The 25501-nt window shown below is 36.8% G+C and overlaps 1 protein-coding gene across 3 annotated transcripts in view; it reads left to right on the top strand.

Moving 5' to 3' along the window:
* Positions 1-25501, top strand: part of HHIP (hedgehog interacting protein) — an 87884-nt gene that overhangs the window by 43416 nt on the left and 18967 nt on the right. For all 3 annotated transcript variants that reach the window (XM_019730761.3, XM_019730762.3, XM_019730760.3), the window contains exons 5-11: positions 12149-12300; positions 12689-12862; positions 13509-13652; positions 16989-17110; positions 19402-19525; positions 20469-20599; positions 23835-23916. In XM_019730761.3, coding sequence (XP_019586320.1) covers positions 12149-12300; positions 12689-12862; positions 13509-13652; positions 16989-17110; positions 19402-19525; positions 20469-20599; positions 23835-23916 — 929 coding nt within the window. The remainder of the gene's footprint in view (positions 1-12148; positions 12301-12688; positions 12863-13508; positions 13653-16988; positions 17111-19401; positions 19526-20468; positions 20600-23834; positions 23917-25501) is intronic.

The following is a 25501-nucleotide window of genomic DNA, read 5'->3' as shown; positions in this document are numbered from 1 at the left end:
TTTAGAAATAAGAATGATTTTTTAATGTAAAACTGGATGTTTAGATTGATCGTGTTTTTATTCTTTGTGTTGCTAGAATTCAGTTGATCATTTTGTAAAATAGTGATTAATGAAAATACCAAAGATGCAAAGAATTTGATTTTGCTATTTTGGTAAATTACAAGTTTAATTGACATATAAATCATGTAAACACAAACTCTACTCAGAGAATAATTTTAAAAGTACCACAATTTTTATATGACCTTGAAGTTCCAGCAATCTATTGCATAACTTCTCAAGAGAAGTCAAATAGAGGAAACCTCATATTTTCTTAAATTTATTAGTGCTTCTTGGTGGTCTAAACTGCTGGGGTTTTTTTTCAAGGTTTCTTTTCAAAGCAATAATCTTAATTGTTTAATGTTTGTTCTCATATAAGTCAATTTGAGTTCTTTAGAGTAACAATAGGAAATATATAGTAAAGAGCAATGAAACATGACTTGGAAACTCAAGTATACTAGTGTTATATTTCTGTATAATGATGTGAAGATAATGCTTTTAGCTGCATGACCACCATATTAGCCACACATCATAAAAAACAAACTTTATAAAAGCAAGAGGTCAAATTCATTAAAAACAATTTTGTTCCCTTTGCTATAGTTAAGCATTTATCTTTAATATTGTAATCTTTCTTTCATTGGAAGGACCCTGAATCTTCTATCTTCTGATAGGAGAAAAAATTATTTTTCAAAGTACAAAGGTATAAATCAGATGAAACTCTCAAGGAAACAGGCTTTAAATTCTGGGGTTTAATCTTTAAAACAAAATGGTCAGACTTTATGCCTCACATATTTTAGCTTTCAAGATGGTAAATGAATTATGAGTCCATTTTATTTCCTTAGCTTTTAATATAAAAATTGAATATTCCTAATAATTCCATTAAAATTTTACTTTTATTCTTATAAAAGTTAATCGTCCTTACATTCATAACTTTTATTAATAAACTATGAACAATAATTTTTCTTGATTATAGACCAGTTCGTGCTAAGAAAGCTATTTCCAAGCTGCAAGACAATAGGACAGCTTCTTCTTCTTCTTACCCACCAAGTAAAATAAATTTGGGGGATTTGAAGAAGTTATTGATGCATTTTTAAGTTGTCCTCCTTGTTCCAAAGGAATCACTTGCTTTTCTAACAAGGTTTGCCCCATATTTGTCAATTTAATAATTTTTAAAAAGTATTTGTATTTCCTAAGAAGGAAATCCTTAAGAGAGTGAAAAAAGGAAAAATTGAAAATCCCCAAACATAAATAAATATTTCTTTTGTTCTGTAGCATCATCTAATCTTTGGGGCTCTCTATATATACATATGTATTTTTTAATGATGTGCCTTTTTTTACACACTTCTTGAACAATTTTATATACTTCTTTAGTTTCTAATTGGATATCCAAACTTGAATCTAAACTCAGTATCTTACTTACATAAATATGTGTTATATTAGTCAATATTACTCAGAGGTAATTTTCACAACTGTTTGCTAATATAAAAAAATTCATATTTTTCTGTCATAAATCTTGGAAGTGCTTGTTTACATAGAGTTTGGGGTAGGGAGAAAATATAATTGTGATTTGCCATCAGTATTATTCAAGAACACAGAAATGTTGGGGTTGATTTGTTCCTATCACCCCTTTTCGATGTTTACTAAAGAGATTATGTTTAACTTTAGAGTATACAACACTATATAATGTTTTAACTTAAAAAAAAAAAAAAAAAAGATAATATTGCTGCAATAGCCAAGTATGTGTGTTTCAACTCTAGAATAAAAATTCAGATTACCTCAAGTCTTGCAAATCATTTATTAATAGCTATTGGTAACACGTGCCATCCAAATCTCCCAAAGAGATATAGACAGAACTTTATCAAAACTATGTGGTGAGTCTGGTGCTAAATATAGGTATAAATGTGCCTTTCCATGCCTGCAATTTTCTGAAATCCAAAAGTTCTTTGGATGCTAGGCAGCGAGATAATACTTTTACATAATTTAAATGCATTCTTCATCCAATTAAAATGTAGGACTACATATTCTCTACTTCTAAATCACATTCCCTTCCAAAATCTTATTTTTAGCAATCAATTAAATTTAAGGATGGCTCTTTCCTCTCTGCCTGTTATAATAGCCACATCTTCAGCTCAAATGCCATATTGGAATTTACAGACTAACTTTACATTCAGTCCTTTCTTTAATGATCTGAGCAACCTTCTGAGAGGGAGGAAAGATATTTACCAAGGAGTTTTCATTTGCTTCTCACCCCCACTAAGTAACCAAGTAAACTCCTTGAAAGGATTGCTAGGTGTTCTGTTCTATTTTTTTGGTGGTATTCTACTTTTTATGTATGTTTCGTCTAAAACTCCAGGAACAAAAGACCTTTTCCCTCATGTTTAATTAATTATTTATTTATTTATTTTAAACTTCTGTTTAATTCATAAAACTATTTGGGTGTTTCACGTTGAAAGGAAGAGATATGACAAAAATTTTAAAACAGGAGGAAAAAAGGCACAATAGTAATGGAGAGAAAGAATATGAAAGGTTTGAAGGAGAATAGAAATATTCTACAACGGCGGTCATGGGCTTGCGAGAGCTAATTGTGCTTGTCTCTTCACATAGCACAGTCAGTGACATCAAGTTGCCAATTTGAAAGTGGCCATGGTGAGAGTATTTACACTATGGAAAGGTACACAAATCAGGACTTTTTTTTTCCAGCTTGTCAGTTTATCAGCGCATTGCCCTAAAACCTCAATTAACCTTTGTGTTAAAATAACTGAGGTATAAGCTTCAGTACCTCTTATGTCAGTTAAGATAACATACAGAAGTTAAAATAGCTGAGATGTAGGCTTCATTTTATTCCCCTGTAGAGCTTTGTAAACCTAAGGAAGACTGTGTCAGTACTGCCTCAGCCCATGAACAATGGGTACTGATGAGAGAAGACAATCTGTTCTTTGTTTGTTCATTTTCTTCATTTAGGAAATATTTGGTGGGGTGATGTAACAATAGTTTATATTATGTGTCCTCCAATCACAGACAATCTCTGCTTTGCCATTTCTAGTTGTGTATTTTGAGCAAGTTACTCATATCCACTATCCAGAAAATACGGATAATATAAAAATATTAGGTTGGTGCAAGAGTAATTGCAGTTTAAAAGGTTAAAAATAATTGCAAAAACCACAATTACTTTTGCACCAACCAAATAGCATGAAACTCTAGAGTTGTTATAAAGTTTAAGAACATAATGCTTGCAAATTACTTAGCATCATCTCTGGCACATAGTAAGAGCTCACTACGTGTTACCTTTTATGACAAGACTTCTACTACAGGTGAGATCTTCTGTAAGACACCACAAATACCAACATGAGGTCCCTGCCTTCAAGAAGCTTACAGTCTAGTGGAATTGATCTAGCTCTTCATTTACGTATCTGAGATTTTGCTATGTCTAACCATGTAACTGCTCAATAGTTCACCCTTTTACAATTCAGTCTGGAAATGGGTACTTTTTAAATTCTAAGGTTTAAGAAGTATTAAACCTGTAGGTTGTAATAGAAGCATTTAGTATAATTACAAACCTTTTCTTCATTGCCATTTTTATTCCCTTTTAATTCCCATGAATGTTCTTGTAGTTTTTTTAAACCTTTCATTTATTTTCATGTTGCCTAAACATACGAGCATAAGAGCTTTGCTTTCTGTAAGTATTGCCAACTTTTCTATACATTTTCCTTCTTCAAAAATGTTTGGTGCTAGGATTTTGTTTTGGAGAAGAGTTTATACTTTTTGTAGTCTTATTATTTTATTACTTATTTCAAATAGACATTTCACAGTTTAATTGTATTGAAGCATCTTTTAGATAAGATGTGTTGGAGAACTGAACTTTGGAACACACAGATATTGTTAATACTTGACACATATTGAGAGACAAATAGTCCCTAATGTTCAAGCCATTCCCTGACATCGTATTGAATTCCTTGGGCAGCTAACCTAACCTTGGAATCTAACAGCAGCTAACCACTGCCTAGACAAAGATACAAGTCAATCCATTATCTAATACGCCACACTGTACCAAATATCACAGTTCTAACAGGTAAAAAGCCTAGGGAAAGTAGAAATATGAAATATAATTCCATTTGACAAGTATAAAGTTTATATAAAATAAATCACGTACATACATACATAAACTATTGTACCCATAATCATTTTTAACTAAATATGTATATATATTTCGCTCCAGACCCATGAGATGTCAAGAGAACATTAGTATATGGAATAAGCAGCAGCTAGGAAGCTACAAATTCTAGAAAATAACCACTTTTAATATATTTCCTCTGTGTAGGCCATAACTTAAAGCCAGTGTGACGAATTTATTTTGTTTATGTTTGAAAAGTGGGCGGGGAGAGAATTGTTGAAGAAAGCCCGCGTGACTTTCAGATAGTTGGTCTGCATCTAGAATCTTTCATCCTCCCATTTGTACTTTTCTAGTCTTTACATGTCATTTGCTACTTCCAGAAGATAAAGTGGACAATTCTAAACACAGATTTGACTTGGACTGATTGCTACATACCAGAAAATATATACTCTGAGACACTTCCTAAAAATTCTGAATTACTGGGTATCTTCTGCAGCTCTCAAGTTCATTTGAAGAAGGATACATTTGTCAGGGGAGTGTGGTGGAGGTGGGCTTGGGTCCTGCTAGCCTTTGAAACTTGTATGTACTTTCTTAGAGAACTGAAGCAATGGGTAAATACAATTAAGCAGAAATGAGGCCTTGAAGAGATGACCTGAGCCGTTATCAGGAAACCAGAGAATAATTCAAGTTAAGTAAAAGACTTATCTGAAAGTAAAAGCCAAATCTGGAAAAATACAGGAAATGTTAAAGGGGAGAATTAGTACTATAAGTGATAGGTCCTCAGTATATTGTGGCTGGTTTCATCCTCAGAGAAGAGCTCAGGTAAGAAAAGCCAAGAGTGAATAATAAAATGACACAAGATATTTTATTAAAATGTTAAGTTCCAAGGTAAGATTTGTATGAAAGGAAGACTTCTAAATTGTTCTAACTATTCTTTAACTTCAGTTGATCATGCTCTCCTTCTCCCTAGAAAGGCGGAAGGCCTAAGGAACCACTCAGGGTTTTATTTTTACTTATTTATTGATAAAATCAGTAAAATCAGGTGTGTTTTCTGACACCAAATAAGAGGGATTTTTCCTCTCACCAACCAGTTCTCCACCAATTGGGTCCAACAATTCCCTTCCATTCTGATATTAACTATCAGAAGTTAGCCCAGACCCCACAGACTGTTTCCACTTCAGGCACCAGCCACAAATGGGGTGCCCCAGGTACCCACACTTCTGCCCAACTGACTATAAATTCAGGGTTTCCCAGAAGCCCCCCTTGGACTCAATACCTAGTAAAACTCACAGAACTCAAGAAAGTGTTTTACTTATTATTACTGGTTTATTTTAAAGGCTACAACTCAGGAACCCCAAATGGAAGCCACACGTATGGCAGGGTTGGTGAGGGAGACGCCGAGTGCCCATGCCTTCTTCAGGTGTGCCAGCGTCCCAGCACCTCAGTGTGTTGAACCGCCCAGAAGCTCTCCGAACCTCACTGTTTAGGATTTTCATGGAGGCTTCATTCCCTGGGTATGGTTGATTAAATCATTGGCCATTGGTGATTGAACTCCGCCTCTACTCCCTCTCCACTCCCAGCAGATTGAGGGGTGGAGGCTGAAAGTTTCAACCCTCTAATCACATTTTTGGGTTCCTCTGGCTACCAACTCCCATTCTGAAGCTCTCTAGGGACCCACCAAGTGTCACCTCATTAGCATAAACTCCAACAAGGCTGCCGGGTTCATTATGAATAATAAAAGACACTCCCATCACTCAGGAAATCCCATTGGTTTTAGGAGCTGTGTGCCAGGATCCGGGACAAAAACCAAATATATTTTTCATTCTATCACAGAACCAAATCATGCAGCAACTCCCATAAGCTAACTGGAGACTTTGGAACTAGTGAAAAGCAACGCTTCTCATCTTTTTCAGGAGTTGTGAAGAAATTCATGTTCTACAGTGTTTCACAACTTATGAACAAAGCAAAATGATACCGTTTCAGTGAGCTTAAAATCCTCCAGTTAGTGGAATACAATTTTAAGTAATGTTTAACTTTACTGTCTTTGCATCCTGTGATTAACACAGGAGCTTCGCTCTTGACTGAGTTCATATATGAAAGTATCACATGCCCACATGTTATCTCCTCCTTCACCTTCTCCTTAATTCGGAAAGGTGCTTCCACTTCATTCTGGAGTAAATGCTTGCAATGACAGAGCTTGCCTTAGGTATATCCCTGTAACTTATAGGTGGACACCAGTCAACTATTCCAGGCGCTCACTTGGCGTGGACAAGATGGCTCCAGTCATAAATGGATCCTTTTCTAAAACACAGATTACTATAGTCGTGTGGTAGGCAGAATAACACCCCTCTCGGAAAGAAGTCCACTTCTGAATTTCCAGAATCTGTGAACACTGTTACCTTACATGGATGGCAAAGGGAAATTAAAGTTGCAGTGGAATTAAGATTGCCAAACAATCCAGGGAGATTTTCCTGGATTACCTGGGTGGGTTCCATGTCATTACAAATTCTGAAAAATGGAAGAGCATGCAGAGGAGGGCAGAAATAGGAGATATGCTATATGGTAAGAATGCAACCCACTGTGGCTGACTTTGACGATGGAGGAAAGAAGACACAAAGCAAGGAATGCAAGTGGCTTCTAGAAGCTGAAAAAGGAAAGGAAATGGATCACCCCCAAAACCCTTCAGAAAGGAACACAAGCCTTGCCGACACATTTATTTTAGCCCAATGAGACCCATGTTGGACTCTATTTTAAGATAATAGATTTGCGTGGTTTCAAGCCACTAAATTTGTGGTGATTTTTTACATCAGTAATAGAAAACTAATAAAATCTGGTATTGTGTTTGAACTAATAATTCTAAAACAAACTTATTTCTCATTTCTGAACAGCAAAAGGTTCCAGTCTAAGAGAAACAAAGGTTTGCATGAGGAGGGGCCTACGTAAGTCTCCAAATCCTCATATTCCTTATTATGCCAGAAAAATGTATTAATAAAGAATATGGTGACCTGCCTTATAATAAAAGTATGTATTTTTGAGAGAATTAAAAATACCACTGCTCTGTTCTCATGTTAATTCTTAGAAGCTCTTTCATTATCAGGAGAACAACAATTCTGCTAGAGGTCTTCATTCATATCTGTGTGCCTGTGTCATGTACATAAAATAAATTAGAAGATGGTCTTACTACTTGCAGAAACTGCCTAATTCTTCATGTAATTTAGCTTTCTTATAACCGAGCTTTTTTCTTTTCCTTACCTATACTAATTAGCCTTTGTGTCAAGGTTACCCGGAATTTATTTATTACTCTGTTTAACACTTGTTCTTTGGGCCGTGCACATTTCTAATAGCATAGCATTGTTTAACCTCCCCCAAAGTCAGCCTCATAAAGAAGTGTGGTGGGAAGGAAACAACTGAGAACTGCACTTTGTTGTCTCTTTCTACGTATAAGCTCCTAAAGCAGGAATCGGTTTTTATTGAATGTCTTAGTCCTAGCACCCAGCATAATGCCTAACACGCAGCAGGGATTCCTTAAGTATTTGTTGAATCAATGTTAAATACAATTTTTTTTGACAAGGCATCACAAGGAATATCTTTCATTTAGTACTGCACTGTTTACTTGAATGTGTGTTTCATTGCTTTCTCAATACCACTGGGCTGATCGATAGACCCCTGAACTTGAAGCCAAAAGGTCACTAAGAAAAACTACGTAAAAATGAGAAATTGTGCTTCCAGTTCAGTGCTACCCAGTCCTGTTTCCTAAAATATATAAGTCAGTATTCCCTGAAAAAGATTAAGGCAAACTTTAAAGAGGCCAGACATCAGGAAAAATTAACTTTAACTACATTGGAAGTAGGAAGGGAATTTTTTTTTTTTCAAAATAATATCATAATGACAGACCATGCCACAATTTCACTTAAAAAAGAAAAGAATGCTTTCTGTTACAATCATTTTGTGATTGATTACTTCTCCTTTTCAAACACTAGATACTTCGTTTTCTTCAAAGACTAGGAATACTTTTAGTCAATTGGTTAGAACTTTGTTCTGCTCCCTGGAGAAAAGTACATACCCCCAAACTATAAGACTAGATCTGACCTTGCACTTATACTAAAGTCATCAATACTCTTTGGGGGTTTTGCCTCTTTTCTGCTGACCCCGTGAAATTGTTCCCGAGAGCTGAATGATAATTGAGTGGCAGCTTACTTCTCGAGTCCTTAAGGGTGGGAGGGTTATGGATTACTCTGAAATCTCCAAAGTGTATAGGGACATTATTTTCAAACCACCCATGGGATTTTGAGAAGGCATCTGTGCTGGGTGTCTAGAAGCTGATGTAGTACTGGGAGGGCTCGGGAAAGAGGGCGGCAGCGTCTCCTGGGAGACTAGGATGCTCAGGCGAGCAAGGCTTCAGTGAGCTTAAAAAAAAGCACGACCCGGACAGAGGAAACCCTAATGTATTTGTACGTTACTTGCCACCGTTTGGTTCTAGCAGTGATTACATTCCTAGAAGCACAACGTATGCTTGGAGCGTTCAGTATGAATAATGATGCACAAAGTATAATGTGCATATTTGGACAGATTGCTGCTTTTCACATGGGTAAGGATAAACATTCTGGACACTGGTTAACAGTTTTCAAAAGTATAATGTTAGAAATCAGAGTCTTTTTGAAAAGCATGGCTCCCTGCACCCCGAATCTTCCACTTGCCATTCTATTAATGTCTTTTTCTCTGTTTTTAGTATCCTGGCTGAACTAATCCCTAGAGGTTCATTCTCTCCAGATGCTCATGAGAAATAGTTCAACAACTTGACATTTCTGGAAGGAGGGCATGATTTTAATTCCATAAAACTACACATAATAAGGGGAAGGCATGGGAAGGCATCAGAAGAGAATCAGTCAAATTGGCACAGGGCTTTCTGTGAGCTGGGGAGAGCTGGTCTGCTGCCCAGTCCTGCCTCCAGGCACCAAGGCCCAGGCTCAGGGAACGTCCTGGTGGCGAGACTGTAGTCGCAGCAGCCACAGGAGGCAGCCTGGAGGCCTCAAACGTCTGGTGGTGTTTCTGGGGTTGTGGCCTCTGACCCTGGTCCAAAGGTCAACCTCCAAGAAGCCCAATCAACGTACTTCTCCATATAGATCGTGAAAAATGACCCCGACCTCAAAGATAGGTTTGCATTGGAGAGGTAAATCATGATTTGTCAGTAACGTACTTTAAACAGACAGCCTAACTCTGAATGCTTATTCAAGTGAAATGTGAGCCTATGAATACTTTCATCTCCCAACAATAGCAGCATATCCCTCCTTCTCAAACTCTGAACATTCAGGAGTCGTGTTATACTATGTAATTTAAAAAGCTAATTTTAAGATACACTCTAGGAGATTTATGTAATACATTCAAGTTTTTTTTCATTAATATAGCTATGAAAGTATTTCTTTGAAATAAGAGTAGTTAGTCCTATTTCTAAACCAACCAGGACACTACTTTTCATCTGATGTTGACTTAAAAAATATGAAATCCTAGGTAATGATTAAACAAGTGTAAAAAGAAACAAAAAGAAATAGATATATATGCGTATGCATATGAGATAGACATGTATAGTTGGAGAAAAATGCTAACCACTAGTGATCTTGGGTAAAGGATATATGGAACCTCTTTATACTGTTCTGCAATTTTTCTGTAAGGTTGAAATTATTTTTCTAAATGTACACAAATAATATTCTGCATATAAAAATTATGAAATCATATGTAATGATTAAACAAATGTAAATCCTATAACCTGAAAATTTCAAAATTACTGACATTTTTTAAATTGCTTTTTTGATTTATTTTCTTGTCATTCAAATGTTTCATTCTGTTTCCATATTTGGCATTTTAATAAATGTCAATGTCGTCCCCAAATTCATTCATGTGATAGGAGAATCCTAAAGTGAGCAATTGTCTTCTATCACTTATGGATTTGTGTAAATCTCTGTTCCCATCAATCTTTCTACAGTGCATGGATTCTCCATTTCTAATTCCCGAAAAGCAAGCAACACAAGTTTAAACCATGTTGCTATCCAACTTAAATTGTATTTCAGAGGATTTGATTAAAAACTACAAAAGAGCTACTTTCAACAAAAGCTTCTTATGGTGGAGCACAAACATTTGTGAAGGGGGCATGCAGTACTTCCCTGCACTTGTAGCTTTAGAGGGAGATCTATGTGGAAGAGGAATTAATCACAAACTAAATCCACCCCTAGGCCTCCGTATATACGTCCATCCAGGAGATGAAAATGTGTGGTGGCTTTTCTACCATCGAATCTTAGTTATACATCCCAGCTTTCAATGTCTCATGAGAAAGGCAGGAAATACTTGCTTAATGAAGATGTAAGAAGAAAAACAGCAACATCCAGTCAATATTAAAATCATCATAACAGGATAATGTGAAAAATAGAGGCCCATTCATAAATCATAGTCATCAGAGCCTTACCCTTCTCTGAGATTGTTCTTTTGGCTATTATTAAGCATATTGTGTTATGCAACTGAAGAAGTTGACTGTTTTGACATTTGAGTAATGATTTGCATTATTTGCATTGATTTTCTTATTTATACACTCTTCGAGTTTGGATGTTCCCACTTTGGATGGCACGTAGCTAAAAGCAGTTTTTCTCTAACCCAGGCAATCAATCAGTGTTTATGGAAAGTGAGCTTTTATGCCTAAAACTTGAAGTTCTCAAATCCATGTAGAACACCAAACTATTAATAGTTTTATGCTTTGCTAGTAGCACATGCTATTCTGGGGACCAAAGCACGAGAGTCCTGCCATTACTGAGCATAACTTTGTGAAGAAGTTGCCCTATTAGAGACATTTCCCCTCCTCTTCTAAGGAGTAATGTATAGCCTTTTGTCATAGGAGATGTGTTGTTTAATGAAATAGTGTGCATAAGATGATGTACTAGCAGGCGTTGCAGCATTCAATTTCATGTCACTTTTTTCACCATTGTAGATAACTAACTCCTCAGACTACAGAGAAAGTGGTCACTGGTTTCCTAGAATATGAATTTAAGTCTCTGATCTAGATAATTTTGGATACTGTGATTTCATTAGAGAAACTCCTATGCTTGTGGGATAAAACAAATGCTAAGACCATATTGAGTTTCCAGCTGAATTAGCAGAAAATAAAGATAAAATGCCTTTCTATTTAAGAACATGATGATGTTTTAATTGTTACAGCATTTGGCATGCCTAATGTACACAATCCTTGACATTCATATAATAACAAAAGAAAGTTGTTTGGGATTTTTCTTTTATTTCCTAGTGTCCCCTTTCCTCTCTAGGATTTCTTCCACCCCCATCTCAGCCCTGGCTTTTAGCTCTTCTCCCATTTCCCCATCCTTCTATAAAGAAAAACTCTATGCAGGAAAGGGATACAAGTAAAAATACCTCATTTCTATGTAGATAGGCCAATGCTGCTTATTACTTAGCTATGATGAACAGACCACCATCGTTGTGACAACTGATGTAGATGCCTCCAGGGTAAAACAAAGGTTTACATATTACACAAGCAATTTAACTGTTTTCTAAACATATTGCCAAGACAGTGGGAGTTGGCAGCCCACACTGTGTTTTAGGTTTTGGAGATTTGGATTAGAAGTGACTGCTGATTATGAACCTTTTTATTTATCTTCTATGGACTACGAGCAACCTAGTAACCCAGCAGAGAATTCTTCACAGCACTTAAACTTGTCTTCCTAGCTTCCCAAGATTACGTACACAAATCACTTGACAAAAGTGGTGGAAGGGTCTTGTGCATAGATAACCACACAAGACAATTGGCTTGTTCTAACCCTTAAAGAGTTCCGCAAAGTGAAATGTTTTATAATCCTTTTCTGTGCAGTAGGCAAGGAAGAAAAGAAAAGAGTTTGGGCAAAGATTATCCAGAAGAAAGAAAGAGACTCTTTTGGGGTTCCAGTTGAAACACAATAAAGAACATAATTAACTTCGCAATTCTTTGTGTTTTTCATTTGACTGCAGGGAGGAGATGAAAGAGGACTGCTAAGCCTTGCATTCCATCCCAATTACAAGAAAAATGGAAAGCTCTATGTGTCTTATACCACCAACCAAGAACGGTGGGCTATCGGGCCTCATGACCACATTCTCAGAGTTGTGGAGTACACAGTATCCAGGTATCACTGAAACGTGTGGAGACACAAATATTTTTAAATCTTATTTTTTCTGTATCTCTTCATAATTTTGTTGTTGTTGTTTAGAAGTTACAAATAAACAGCCATAAAGTGGCAATGATTAAACCATAATCTCCGTCTTGTTTAAAAGCCCATGTGGGGAAAATGATATCTTTGGGACTTTTCCTCAGTTCTCTTTTAACTGAAATGCTACTTCTGAAACTTAGAAAATCACATAATTTTCTGGCAATTTTTATCAGCCCCATGGCAAGTATGTGTTTCCTTATTTAGAGGCCAGCTGTTTGCTTCCCGATGTGTGTACTATTTACTCTCTAGATGGATTACCTTACATCTTTAACAATCATGGTATTGTTTCCCCCCAACCATGTAGAAAAAACCCCCATCAGATTGATTTGAGAACTGCCAGAGTGTTTCTCGAGGTTGCAGAACTCCACAGAAAGCACCTCGGAGGACAGCTGCTCTTCGGCCCGGATGGCTTCCTGTACATCATTCTTGGTGATGGGATGATCACGCTGGATGACATGGAAGAGATGGACGGATTAAGGTAAAAAAAAAACACACAAAAAAAAACCAGTTTCCTCTTGATGTTAAAATGTTTTAAGTGCAAGGAAAAGGGATCAGATCCGTGAGTGAAAAAGTCATTGAATTAAATCACGCTGGTTAAATATTTAACTTTGGTTATCAATGTCTGCATTTATAAAATGAAGAGGAATCCAATCATATGCTGATGTAATATTTTTGAAAGTCACTATGCTGAGATGTCCTAAAACAAGCTGCTGCTGTGTAGTTTGGGCCACACACAGCCCTGAGAAGCAAGCAACCCCTCCTCCCCTGTGTAGCTGCCCTGCAATCCATGCAGCTTTCCACACTCTGCGTAATGGGCTAACATACTCCAGTGGACCTTCATCGGGGTCATAAAATACATGACTTGGCAAAAAATTAAGAGGACAGATGCAAACAGCAGTGCCCTACTGATGCTGTAGTCTTCGGCCACCGTGCAGCTGTGTCTTGGTGCTGCCACTTGTCTGAAACCAAACTGCCCTTCCATTCATTTCCCACCGTATGGAATTTGGAACCTGAATAATTTTGTCTCAAATAGGAGGGTGATCCACAGAGCAATCTCCCTGCATTAGTTTAGGAGTAATGCAAACAAAACCACAAAGCACTTATGTCATGCTCCACTTTCTCAGTGATTTCACAGGTTCGGTGCTCCGGCTGGACGTGGACACGGATATGTGCAATGTGCCATATTCCATCCCCAGGAGCAACCCGCACTTCAACAGCACCAACCAGCCCCCCGAAGTGTTTGCCCACGGCCTCCACGATCCAGGCAGGTGAGAACACCAGCCTGCCCCCTCACCTGCTGAAAAGCCAAATTGGGATTCAGGGACTGGGAAAAGAAACACGGGGCCAGCCACAGAGCAGCCAAGAGTGGTGTGCAAGTCTGTGCCTCTAAAAATCACACTGGCTTATGCTCCAAGCCAGTAGTTAGCACTCACTTCTGTTAACGCGTGATGCAGATTTAGAAGGCAAATTAGACATGGAAAAGGACACACTCATAGAGAAAAATCGCCTGAAAGTTTTGGAGGGCTATTATTAGATAAACACTGTTAGATTAGTGTAATGATTCAGACTTCCGCCTGTATAATCAGAGAGATAATAAACCTTTTAATGCGTCTCCTTAAACCTCCCTAAATCTACCTTACAAGGATACTGTAATGATTAAATGCATTTCTATAAGTAAAGCATGAAATAGTGTCTGGCACACCTGGTCAATTTTAAATAAATTATAGCTCTTGTTATCATAGCCTCACTTAATATATATGATGGCACAGTATCAATTTGTAAGGAGTTGACTAAATGTTAACATTCCTCTCCTTGAAAAAAGTTAACAAATCCTAAAGGAATTCATACTGACTACTTACTATAATGAACCATAAAGAAAGGAACACTAAGAAGTACGGAGAGTGAGAAATTTGGGGTACACTCTAAAAAAGCTATGAAGTATAATATAGCAATCCTGTGATGAAAGCTTCATTCCAATCTGTGTTCTGGTAGCCATACTAAGGGGTATCTGGCCACATTCATTCATTTACTAGCTAAGGTATTACTGCTATTTAATGTTTATTGAGTGTTCACTGTGTGCAAGGTGAGTATTTTTCAAACTTTTTATTTTTATAATCCCTCATGCCCTTCATCTCCCCTCCATCAAAGTCCAACTCTACAGTTCATTTCCTTTTTGGCATCTCAGCAGATCTTAAAATCTGTGCGACAGGGAATACTTAAGGTGGGTTCAGGATGTGGAGGAAACTGTCGCATTCCATTCCGATAGCTCAGAACTCGCAGATACCACCACAAAGCAGCACTTTGAAGTCGAGCAGCCTGAGTCACCACAATCCCACTGGCGCTTGCAGACAACCTTCCTGGGGGTCCCGTACCCTCAGTATAAAAACACAGGGTGAGGCGCTTTACAGACCTTACGTGTGGCAGGCTGCCTGTGCGTGCAGTCTGACCTTCTCCGGGGCAGAGGGCTGAAGGAACAGTCCGCCTTCCTCCAAGATTATTTTAAGCAGAGGAAGATTTAATAAAGCAGAAAGGAAACTAAAATAATTATTGGCTAAAAGTAAAGCTGACTTATATTAAGCCCCTTGATGCAGAGTACTGAGCTAAGTATCTTATGCATATTACCTCATTTATAGCTCTCAGCATTACTCTGAGGTAATTGGCATCATTCTCCCCATCCCCCCGCACCCACCCCTTTTTTTAAGACTGCAATTTTTTAGAGCGGTTTTCATTTCACAACAAAATTGAGTGGAAAGTACAGAGCTGTCCCATATACCCCCTGCCGCTACATGTGTATAACACCACCCCCCCACGATTGATTTCCCCCACGAGAGGGGTCCATTTGTGACACCTAATGAACCTACATGGACACATCATCACCACCCAAAGTCCGGGGCTTACACTAGGGTTCACTCTTGGTGGTGTATATTCTATAGGTTTGGACAAATGTATACCAACACGTATCTTTATAGCATCATACAGAGAAGTTTCACTGTCAGGCCTCTTTTTTACATAAGAAACTAAAGGTTAGAAGGGTCAAGTGGTTCTCAGGGGACCTAATATTCAGCCAGAGCTAAACCTCATGTCCCCCGTGCACCACATACACACACACACACACACACACACACACACACACACAAACACACTAACACACACACAACCCAACCTTTGGGAGATCTGACCTTTTCTTCTAGATTTGCTCCTTGTTAGAAACAGGTCAAACCTTTTTTGTCCCAGTTTCTTCATCTTAAGAAGAAAGGCAGTCCAGAACAATTTTCTCACCCTGTGTGGATTTCGTTCCACCTTAAGTCACAGTGTGTCTGTGTCCTGATCCCTGCCAGGCATTGTATTCTGTGAATCACTGAATTCAAGAGGACAATAAAGGGACTGTTGCCCCAGAACAACTCACTCATCTTTGGCAGGTCAGGCTTACAGCTCCCCTGTTATGAATGGGATCATTCGGAGGCAACAGTTTTTGTTTGGTTGTTGTTGTTTAAGTAGCTGCTACTACGACTCTTAGGCTTCTTAGGACCCAGAACCTACTGTCCGATTGTTTTATTTTTTTAATTATTTAATTGCCCCAAGGGTTTTGTTTTGTTTTTAAGTCCATGTGTTTTTTTGGCCAACAAAAAGTGATTCTTAATGAGATGATCTGGCAATGTCTAGAAACATGTTTGGTTGTCACAACTTGGGAGGAAGAGATCATGCGACTGACATCTAGCGGGTCGAGAGGCCAGAGATGCTGCTAAACATCCTACAACACTCAGGACAGCACCCCCCACCCAAAGATTTATCGGGCCCAAAGAGTCAATAATGCCAAGTTTGAGAAACCTAAAAACAATGCAACACTATTATCCCCATTTGTGAGAACTTCAAAATTATATTATTAAACTTTATTCTTCCCAAACTCCTAACACCCAGTCCCTCATTGACTTAAACATTCTACAAATAGTGAGCCCCGTTTATATTCCCTGGTTGAAAGCAGGTGACAGAGACATAGAGACGAACAAGAGGGAAGTGACTTCTGGCCTCATAGAGTTTATAGTAGTAGTGGCTTAAGTCACAGAAAAAGCCTGGTCCCAGAACATGAAGACAAAGTCAACGTCGAAGACCTCCATGGTTGGGAGACCAGCTTGATTTTGTTCCCTAAACTGGCAGGAGCTGCAGATCGTGGGCACACTTTCCTTTGGGAGAGCAGCCTCAGCCCTAGAGTGTAGCGGGTCCATGTCAGATAACACAAAGCTAGTAGTATAACTAATTTTATACTGTGTGTTGCAGATGTGGGTTCATACACTGCTGCTGATTCTTATACTTTTCACGTGGTATTCCTTAACAACAGAGAAATGAACAAGTGTTTTAGTCAGTGTGCCCATTCATAGTGGAGGGGGATACCAAGAAAAATTAAGAAATATTCTCCAGAGATCATTAAGCTTCAGCAGAGTAAACAAACACATCAGGATATTTCCTTCAGCCTTCTCGAGGGGGTCCAAACTAAATACCCCGTAGAATCCTTGTCAGCCCACAAAGCGTTCCTGTGTCAGGACTTTCTAGTCTGAGATGGGAAGACAGGCATGTAGGAATTCATGGGTCCCCCTTTTGTCATGCAGATGCGCTGTGGATCGACACCCCACTGATATAAACATCAATTTAACAATACTTTGTTCAGACTCCAATGGAAAGAACAGATCATCAGCCAGAATCCTACAGATAATAAAGGGGAAAGATTACGGTAAGTAAGTAGAGCATAAGTTGTTGATTTTGCTTTAGTTTGGGTTTTATTTTATTTTCATATATTAATTGAAGAGAAAAGGATTCCTGCAAAATGAGCATTGGGAAAGCATAAAAACACTGGCCTAACAGTGGTGAGGTAGTAAATTGCTCACTTTTTAAAGGTCCAGTGATTCTTACAAGCCCTCAGGGTTCCATTTGGGTAATTACCTTTCCCAGGAATTGAATGGTGCTCTGTAGGTCCAAAAAACTTAATGGACCTTCAAAAGTTAGCAGTTTATATTTTGCTCATCTGAGATTCAAGATGAATAAGTTCTATTTATTTAACATATAAGGGAGAACTTGTCTTAACATCTTATATACAGAGGAAAAAAACAAGTGTTAAAGGTAAGAAATTTCTTAATATCCACCATGCTAGTCTTAGCAATTAGGAAAATTATGTGTTTCAAATAAGAATGAAATGTTTAATGTGTTTACTTTAGAGAAAAAAAAGTGAAAGCCTTGTAAAAACATGTTATTTACTCAAGTCATGGAAATGGGAAGTTTAGACATTATTTTTAATAATATGATTACTAGAGTACTTAGAGATACATATAAAACATAAAATTGGATAATAACGAAGTCAAAGATACTTAACATTTTTCAATGTTTTAGTATTTACTCCTTTTGTAGAAAGTAATATATCAAATATTATTATGATTCAGGGAACACAGTAGGTTAAGATTATTAAATTGATTGCTTCTCCTATTTACTCATTCAATACAGATATTTATTTAGTACCAGGAATGAAGCAGCTGTGTTAGTTCATGTGGTATTCAGTTATTTTACTTTTTTTTTCCAGGTATTCATGTATGTGTGTGTGTGTGCAGCTTATAAAAGCCAAACCAAAGAATAATGTGGTTTGAAAAAAAATTAATGAGTCACTAGTATGATGGAATTCCAGCCATATTTATAGATTAAATTAAATTCTACAAGCACATTAATTGGGGTGTAACTAAAACTGGTTACAATATTGGCAGCCCTACATTTATGTATTAATATTAAAAACACATCCATAGAATCCTTTCACAGTGTATACGTATATCAAATAACCATGATATACACTTTAAATATCTTACAATTTTGTCAAATATACCTCAATAAAACTGAAAATAAAACAAAACAACCAAATAACCACTTCCACACTGCTTACTACATGCCTGCCCCGGTAGTAAACACTTTATAAACTTGACTCATTTCATTCAAAGAACAACCCTATGCAATAGGCACTATATTATTGGATGCAGTGGCCAGATGAGGAAACTGAGACACAGAAATATTAATTATCACACAACATAAAGTGGTAGGGCCTGGATTTGAACCCAGGCAGCCTGACTCCAGAGTTTACAACCTCAATCATTCAATTTTTCTGTCTCAGTGTTTTTAAAACCTATCTTTTCTACTTTTTATGATCTCATATTCCCCATAATCACATGGGGAGCTGGAGAGGACTTTAAAATTACTGTCTTTCCACAAAAGCTTTTGCCTAAAATACTGCCTGTTGATAGGGACGTATTTGACGTTAAGCATATAATGTACTTAATAAGTGATAAGTAATTTTCAGGTTAATTTGCAACTAGCTTTAGATAATTTCCATCTCAATTGGCATACATGTATGCTAGTGCATAATGACGTTCATGGAAAAACTAAGATATATGTCTATATACAAGTGATTCAAAAGCAATGACTGCAATAGACTTTGTTAACCATACAGCTCCGTAAACAAAATTTTAAAAATATTGTAAATGAAGATATTACTTGACTAAGTGACAAGTTTTAAATGTATAAATGTGGCTTTAAAGACCTTTTATGTACTATTGTTTTATTTTCACTAAAGTGTGAACTTTTAAACATTTTCTATAAGTTGACAGAGGTCTGGCTCAATTTACTAAATATATGGAGAAGGATTTGTACCAAAAAAATCAATATTAAAAAATTAAGTATTTTTAAAAGTATTTTGGTCCTAAAGTAAATAACCATGATTTGCAAAATATTCAGATTCTAATTTCATTGAAAATTAGCATTTCAGAGCATTCTCATTTCATTAATCTGTACATGGAAGCCCTTTACATGTACACAATTGAAGCAAAAGGAGCAATTATTTTCACTAAATATCTCTAGCAAGGAACCATCTTGTGAATCATGGAACACACTTCAGAGATAAATTACTGTAATAATTGTTGCTTGGCCTACATTAGTTTTACTTTATGAAAATATATTTCATTTCATCTAATGCTGTTTATTTCTTTCCAGAAAGTGAGCCATCACTTTTAGAATTCAAACCATTCAGTAATGGTCCTTTGGTTGGCGGATTTGTTTACCGAGGCTGCCAGTCTGAAAGACTGTATGGAAGCTATGTGTTTGGAGACCGTAATGGGTAGGTTTCCTGATACCACAATTTAATATACCAAATGACATATCCATTGATTAGTGGGCAAACTGCCATAAAATATTCAAATGATTGTTTCCCTTTGGGGGTCAGGTCTGGGACACACATAAATATTTACTTTTAGTTCCACTATGTATGGTGGTTTAATTAAAGAACTTCTTAAGAGATGCTTTTTAAAAAGACTTGATTAAGTTCATAAAATGATTTTTTTAAGTGCAGAAAAATCTTCAGAAGTCTTTTTCATATTAGTTAGGCTCTTCCCTTCATCCTTAACTTAAATTTACCATAATAATGAGTGATTTGAAAACTATTGCTTTATATGAGTTGATAATTATTTTTTAAATTATCTTGGAAGGCTGAGAATTTTTGCTTTTGCCAGACTTTCAGGACATGTGGCAAGTTAATTTGTCTGTATGGTAGGAATACTACAAAATTAAATTTTAGCCTGAAGTTTAGAGATCACATTGTGGATAATTATAAGAAACTCTGTGATGAAACCCAAATTAAGAATCTTATTTCCCGAGTCGCTGGCATTCAGGCCTATGGCAGAGCTGATATGCTTGGTCGCTACAAGGAACTAGCAAAGTGTACTGACCCCATGATCTTCCCCTGTCCCTCTCTCTGCTTACTAGCACAGCATGGAGTCTAGTCCTGGAGAGGAAGTATCATTCTCTGGATGAAGGGGAGGGCTTTTCTCATACTCAGGTACTTTTAGTGCCCCCCAACAAACAAAATCTTATCGTTAAGTACTTTCTCCCCACATGGGAATTTCACAGTATTCACACACATTATGGGCTATAATATCTTTCCCTTTAGAAGCCAGGTCTATGGCACAACGATTATTTATTGAGTTTTATTTTAAACACCTGATTGTGTTTTTGAAGCAAAAACATGTTTTTTATCATAGGTTTATGGTATGTTTGTGTTGTAGGAATTTCTTAACTCTCCAGCAAAGTCCTGGGACGAAGCAATGGCAAGAAAAACCACTCTGTCTCGGCAACAGTGGTTCCTGTAGAGGTTACTTTTCAGGTCACATATTGGGATTCGGAGAAGATGAATTAGGTACAGTATAAACTGTTTCTATTAAGTTCCAATCTCACTCCCTTGCACAAAAGGCTTTGTTCTGCTCTGAATAAATATAACCATCTCATCCTCTGTTTGTTGGAAACGTAACCTACAGCAAAGATGACCTACTATAGAGATTTGAGGTGGTCCACTTCTGTATTCTTTTCCAATAACATTTCTTTGGGGGTCTTTACATGTTATTTCCACTCCAGAAATATGAAAGTAATCAAAGCAGGAAAATGGGAGGCAGGAAAAAAAGAGAATTTTTGAGACCTGAAGAGAGGGAAACATTTTAAATGTCCACTGATATTTTTGATGCATCTGAGTCATTGGTTCATATTTTCTACTAAAAACCTTTCCACTTATCCATGTCTTTTGGAATAAATTAAAACTCTGTTGCACTCTGAATTTCACATTCACATTATCCTCTATTTCCTCATTTTTTAAATTTTTTTTGTACATCAGGGCATAAAATTTGTGCAAGATAATCTGAGTTTTCAGATCTGCCTTCCAACAAAATGGAAATTATCTTCTCATTGATGAGCTACTGGATAACGTACAATTTATTTGCTGGTATGTTATCGAAATGTATGCAGCTTAAAAAGCAAAAAGATGTTGAAATTGGAATGTGATCAAAGAGTAGAAATGATATAATTTTAAGTTTCAGAGATAAATGTAAGGGCGTCATAATGAACAACATGCAAACAGTAACTACGCTTCTTCAGCCTCAGTGATGCATTTCTTGCTGTTAAGAAGAGCTGTGTTTCCCGTCTAAATCAGAATATTTCCTATAAAAGTGCAGATTTGGTTTTCCTATATCAAATGGAGAATTATCAGAAATAGTTCCGTGCCAGTTACTTAGGTTAACAAGGAACTGAGATTAAATTCCTGAAACACATAATGCATACTTCAGAGCCACAGGAATATGATTCAAAGAAGAGAAATCCAGTCTGTCCTTTTCTTATTTCAGCATCAAAAGCATTTTACAGTTAATTTTCCCTTGATATTTTCCTACCCCACTCACAGGAACCGGAAAGATACCCTTTCTCATTTAAATCCTCTCTAGTGTAATTTAAATTTCATTGGCAAACTCTGATTTTTAAAACACAAATTGGGATTAAATTGTTTGTGGCAGAATTAGAAATGAATATGTAGATGTTGTGACTGAATCATGTAGATTTCCCCAGACCATACTACAAATGACTCACCATCAATCATCCTATTAGCGTCACCACCATTGGTTAAAATATCCAAATGTCTACCTACACTTAATACTGTGTTGGGAGCAGAACCAACAAATGAAGCACATACAATCCTGACTGTCCAAAAGCTACAACATCATGTATACTCCATAATTAAAAATAAATATAGTTGTACTGAATTATCCTTTAATGTGAAACTTGATTTAATTAAGAGTCATATAAGAAAATGAATACGTTTTTGCATTTTTGAAACAAAAAAATGTTGAGGATCTGCTTTTTCTATGTTGTTTTTTTTTTTTAAACTATAAAATCAGGATAGGCTTGTTGAAAGTATCAAATGAGATAAACTACATAAAGTACTTGATGAAACATTAATTTTTTTCATTTACATTCTTTTGCTTTTTAACTTCATTTTTATTTTTTCTGTGTTTTTATTTTGTCTGTGTTTTTAGTGTAAACCCTACAACATCCTTTACAGAAGAAAGTAGTAGGGTTCACTTAGTATATAATAATAGAGTGGAGTAGAGAAATATAGACTAAAGCAAGGACTAGTTCATGAATAAGAACCAAATATACATTTTAAAGTCTAAGAAACATAAGCACCATAAGCACCGCTTCTAATTCCCAATTCATGTGATCCACCCTAAACATTGAATTATATGGAAGACTGGTAAAAAAAACGAGTGTTTCTCTCCTAAAAGGGGCGTCCATCTGTTATATTTCATCATGATGAACACAGCCTAGCACCAAGAATTAGAGAGTCAGAGTTGGAATTGAGCATCAGGGTTTCTCTCTTTCCCTCTCTCTTTCCAAATATTTATATTAACATAATCTTGTTTTAAAAAGCTAAAAATTAAAAAGGAGCACCCCAATTTCATCCGGCTTCGAATTATCAAATTATCAATTAACAGTAACAACACGGTAATCAAACCTTTCAATCTTGGGCAGAATAAATTAGGGTAAACCTTGACATTCAACACTCATTCTACAAATATTTACTGAACATCTATTCTATGCAAAGGTCTGTTCTCGGTATTGGGGGTACAGCAGCAAATAAAGAGACAAAGATCTAAACTGTTGTCAAGAAATTTATATTCTAAATGAAGACTATAAAAATAAATTTTAAAAAAATATACTGTATGTCAATTGGTAATAAGTGCTTAGGAGAAAAATCTAGCTGTGAAGAGGGACAGCAGTTACTAGAGGTTGGGATAAGTGTAATTTTAAATAGTACAGTCAAGAAAGATGACATTATTTAAGCACAAACTTGAAGGAAGGGAAAATGTGAACCTCGTGGGGATCTACTGAAAGGCAGAAGCCTGACAAAGAACCTGGGACAAGAGCTGAGATAGGAACTGAGCAAAGAGCCTGGCCTGACAGGAGAGCCTGGGACAGTGGGGGCCTGAGGCAGAAGCCTGGAACAGGAACCTGCCTCATGGGTTCAAAGCCAAGAGGCCAGTGAGGCTAGAAAGAGCAAACAACGGGGCAAAACATGGCGGGTGAGGTCAGAGCACTAAGGAGGGCCAGCACACGTCAAAGTTAGGACTTCCCTTTGCTCTGGGATTAGCAGTTAGTGGAGGGTATTGAAACAAAAGAGTGTGATCCAACATCTATGACCTAACTAGCTTTAAGAGAATCACTGTGGCTGGTATGTTGAGAGGAAACACAAAATGACACGGATTGAAGTAGGGATATCAATTAGGAGGCTGTGGCCACAATCCAGGTGAGACATTAGTATCTGCTTGCATTGGCTTAGTGGTGGCATGTGGAAAGCAGTGAGCGACATCTGCATGCACTGTGAAGGCAGACGTGTGAAACTGTCATGACCTTTGTTTAGGCAAGTGATCTTCCTGAGGATATATATGTGTGTATACACACACATATATTAATACATATACATACACATACGTATACACACATATATGCACACATACAAATACATATACTGTATATATAAACTATCTGCTAGGCAATAGGAAGTAAGGCCTTGTGGTACTGGGCATTCACTTGCTGTATTTCTCTCTTCATAGGCGAAGTTTACATTCTATCAAGTAGTAAAAGTATGACCCAGACTCACAATGGAAAACTCTACAAAATTGTGGATCCCAAAAGGTGAGATTTTTTTTTTTTTTACATTCCTTTAAGTCAAGAAATATTCTTCTCCATGCTATTTTAGTGCATTCAAAGTCGTGAGAGACAAATTGCAATTAGCAATCAAGAAAGAGGAATGCCTCTGCCCCATCCATATGCTAAGTGCTGTCCTGAGAGGACCCTCGTCACCTATCCATGAAGGCGAGACTGGACTAGGCTGAACTTTAATAATAAGCCTTATTTTGATCACACTTTCATGTCATTCTTGCTGTCATCAGAGAGCAGCATTATATTTGTGGGATGAGAGTCCTCAGTTAAATGTCAGAGTAGGAGCCGGACGTGTGAGGCAGTAGCTTCGGCTCTAGTGTGGGAAACAATATATGCTCCTTTTCTTTCGAGAAAACTAGAAACATACTGGCAGGCATTACAGCTGCTTGATATGGTTTTTGTTAGGCAATTAGGATATTATTTTGGCAGGTCAATATCTGAGCCTTATTTCAAAACTACGGAAGCTCACAACTCTCATGTAGGCTTCTAAGACTAAACAAATGAAAACTTAAAAAGTGTTTTGTTATTTACTTCAGAGAAAAAAAAGATTTGAATGTTTTAATCCTTTAAAGAGTATATTTATCCTTCCCCTGCTCTTCTCCACTCACCCACCACAACTTCAACACACACACAACATTCAAATTATCTTGACTCATAATTAGTCAATTGTTAGTTTCATGGATAAAAATTGGACTGTCAGAGGCTGCTAACATTATATACTGTCAAATAGTGATTAATAATAAGTTTAGAAACCGCTGCTACAGAACCTAAGTAATCTCACAGATACTATTGCTGAACACCAGTAGTTGTCAGACTCTAGCTATAAATTTTAAATTATTTCTACACTCACTTATCTTCATAAGCCCATCTGCAAATTTAAATTCCTAATTTCAACTCTTTTTAGAAGTACAAATTCTAGTCACCTGAAAAGTTTACTATAAACAACAATTTAGCTCCATTTTAAAAATATTATTTGCAAATTGTAAACTGTGTATGTTTTTCTGAAAAAGTCACTAACGAAGTAGAGCTTCGTGTCCTTTTACCATACCACAAAACACTATCTTTTCTGAGGAAAATAACATTGGTACTACAGAACAAAAAGAATAGTCAGTTCTAAGTGGCCTCTCCACAGTATCCCAGGTACTCATCTATCATACAATGATAGCATTCCTTCTCTATGGAACAGTACACATTTTCTTTCACAGTAAGAGAAGTACCCATCTATCCACTACCGGGGCTCTTTTACTCCTTGAGCGTGAAATGAATGTTCTCTTTGTGTAAATAAAAGTAACGAGTGAAAGAAAATATCAGATACTTCAGTGACTGCGAAAGTTGGCAATATTAAGGACAAAAATCAAACGAATGTTAATTCATAAAATAGCAGCATTCTAATGATTCATAATGGAGTCTAGGGATTCCCCTCAGATCTAATGCCATTAGTTTCGAAATAGGCATTGTTATTCCATTATGTTTGTCAATGTTGATATGCTTTTGCAAGCTTCCTGGTAACATTATAATTATTTCTCCCTCCTCCTCACAACAATCTTTCTCTCTTCAT

Source organism: Rhinolophus sinicus, chromosome 15, assembly GCF_057876585.1.
Source record: "Rhinolophus sinicus isolate RSI-liver-muscle chromosome 15, RSI-T2T, whole genome shotgun sequence".
Taxonomy (NCBI): Eukaryota; Metazoa; Chordata; class Mammalia; order Chiroptera; family Rhinolophidae; genus Rhinolophus; species Rhinolophus sinicus.
Note: the sequence above shows the minus strand (reverse complement) of the source record. Positions and strands in the feature narration are given on the sequence as shown.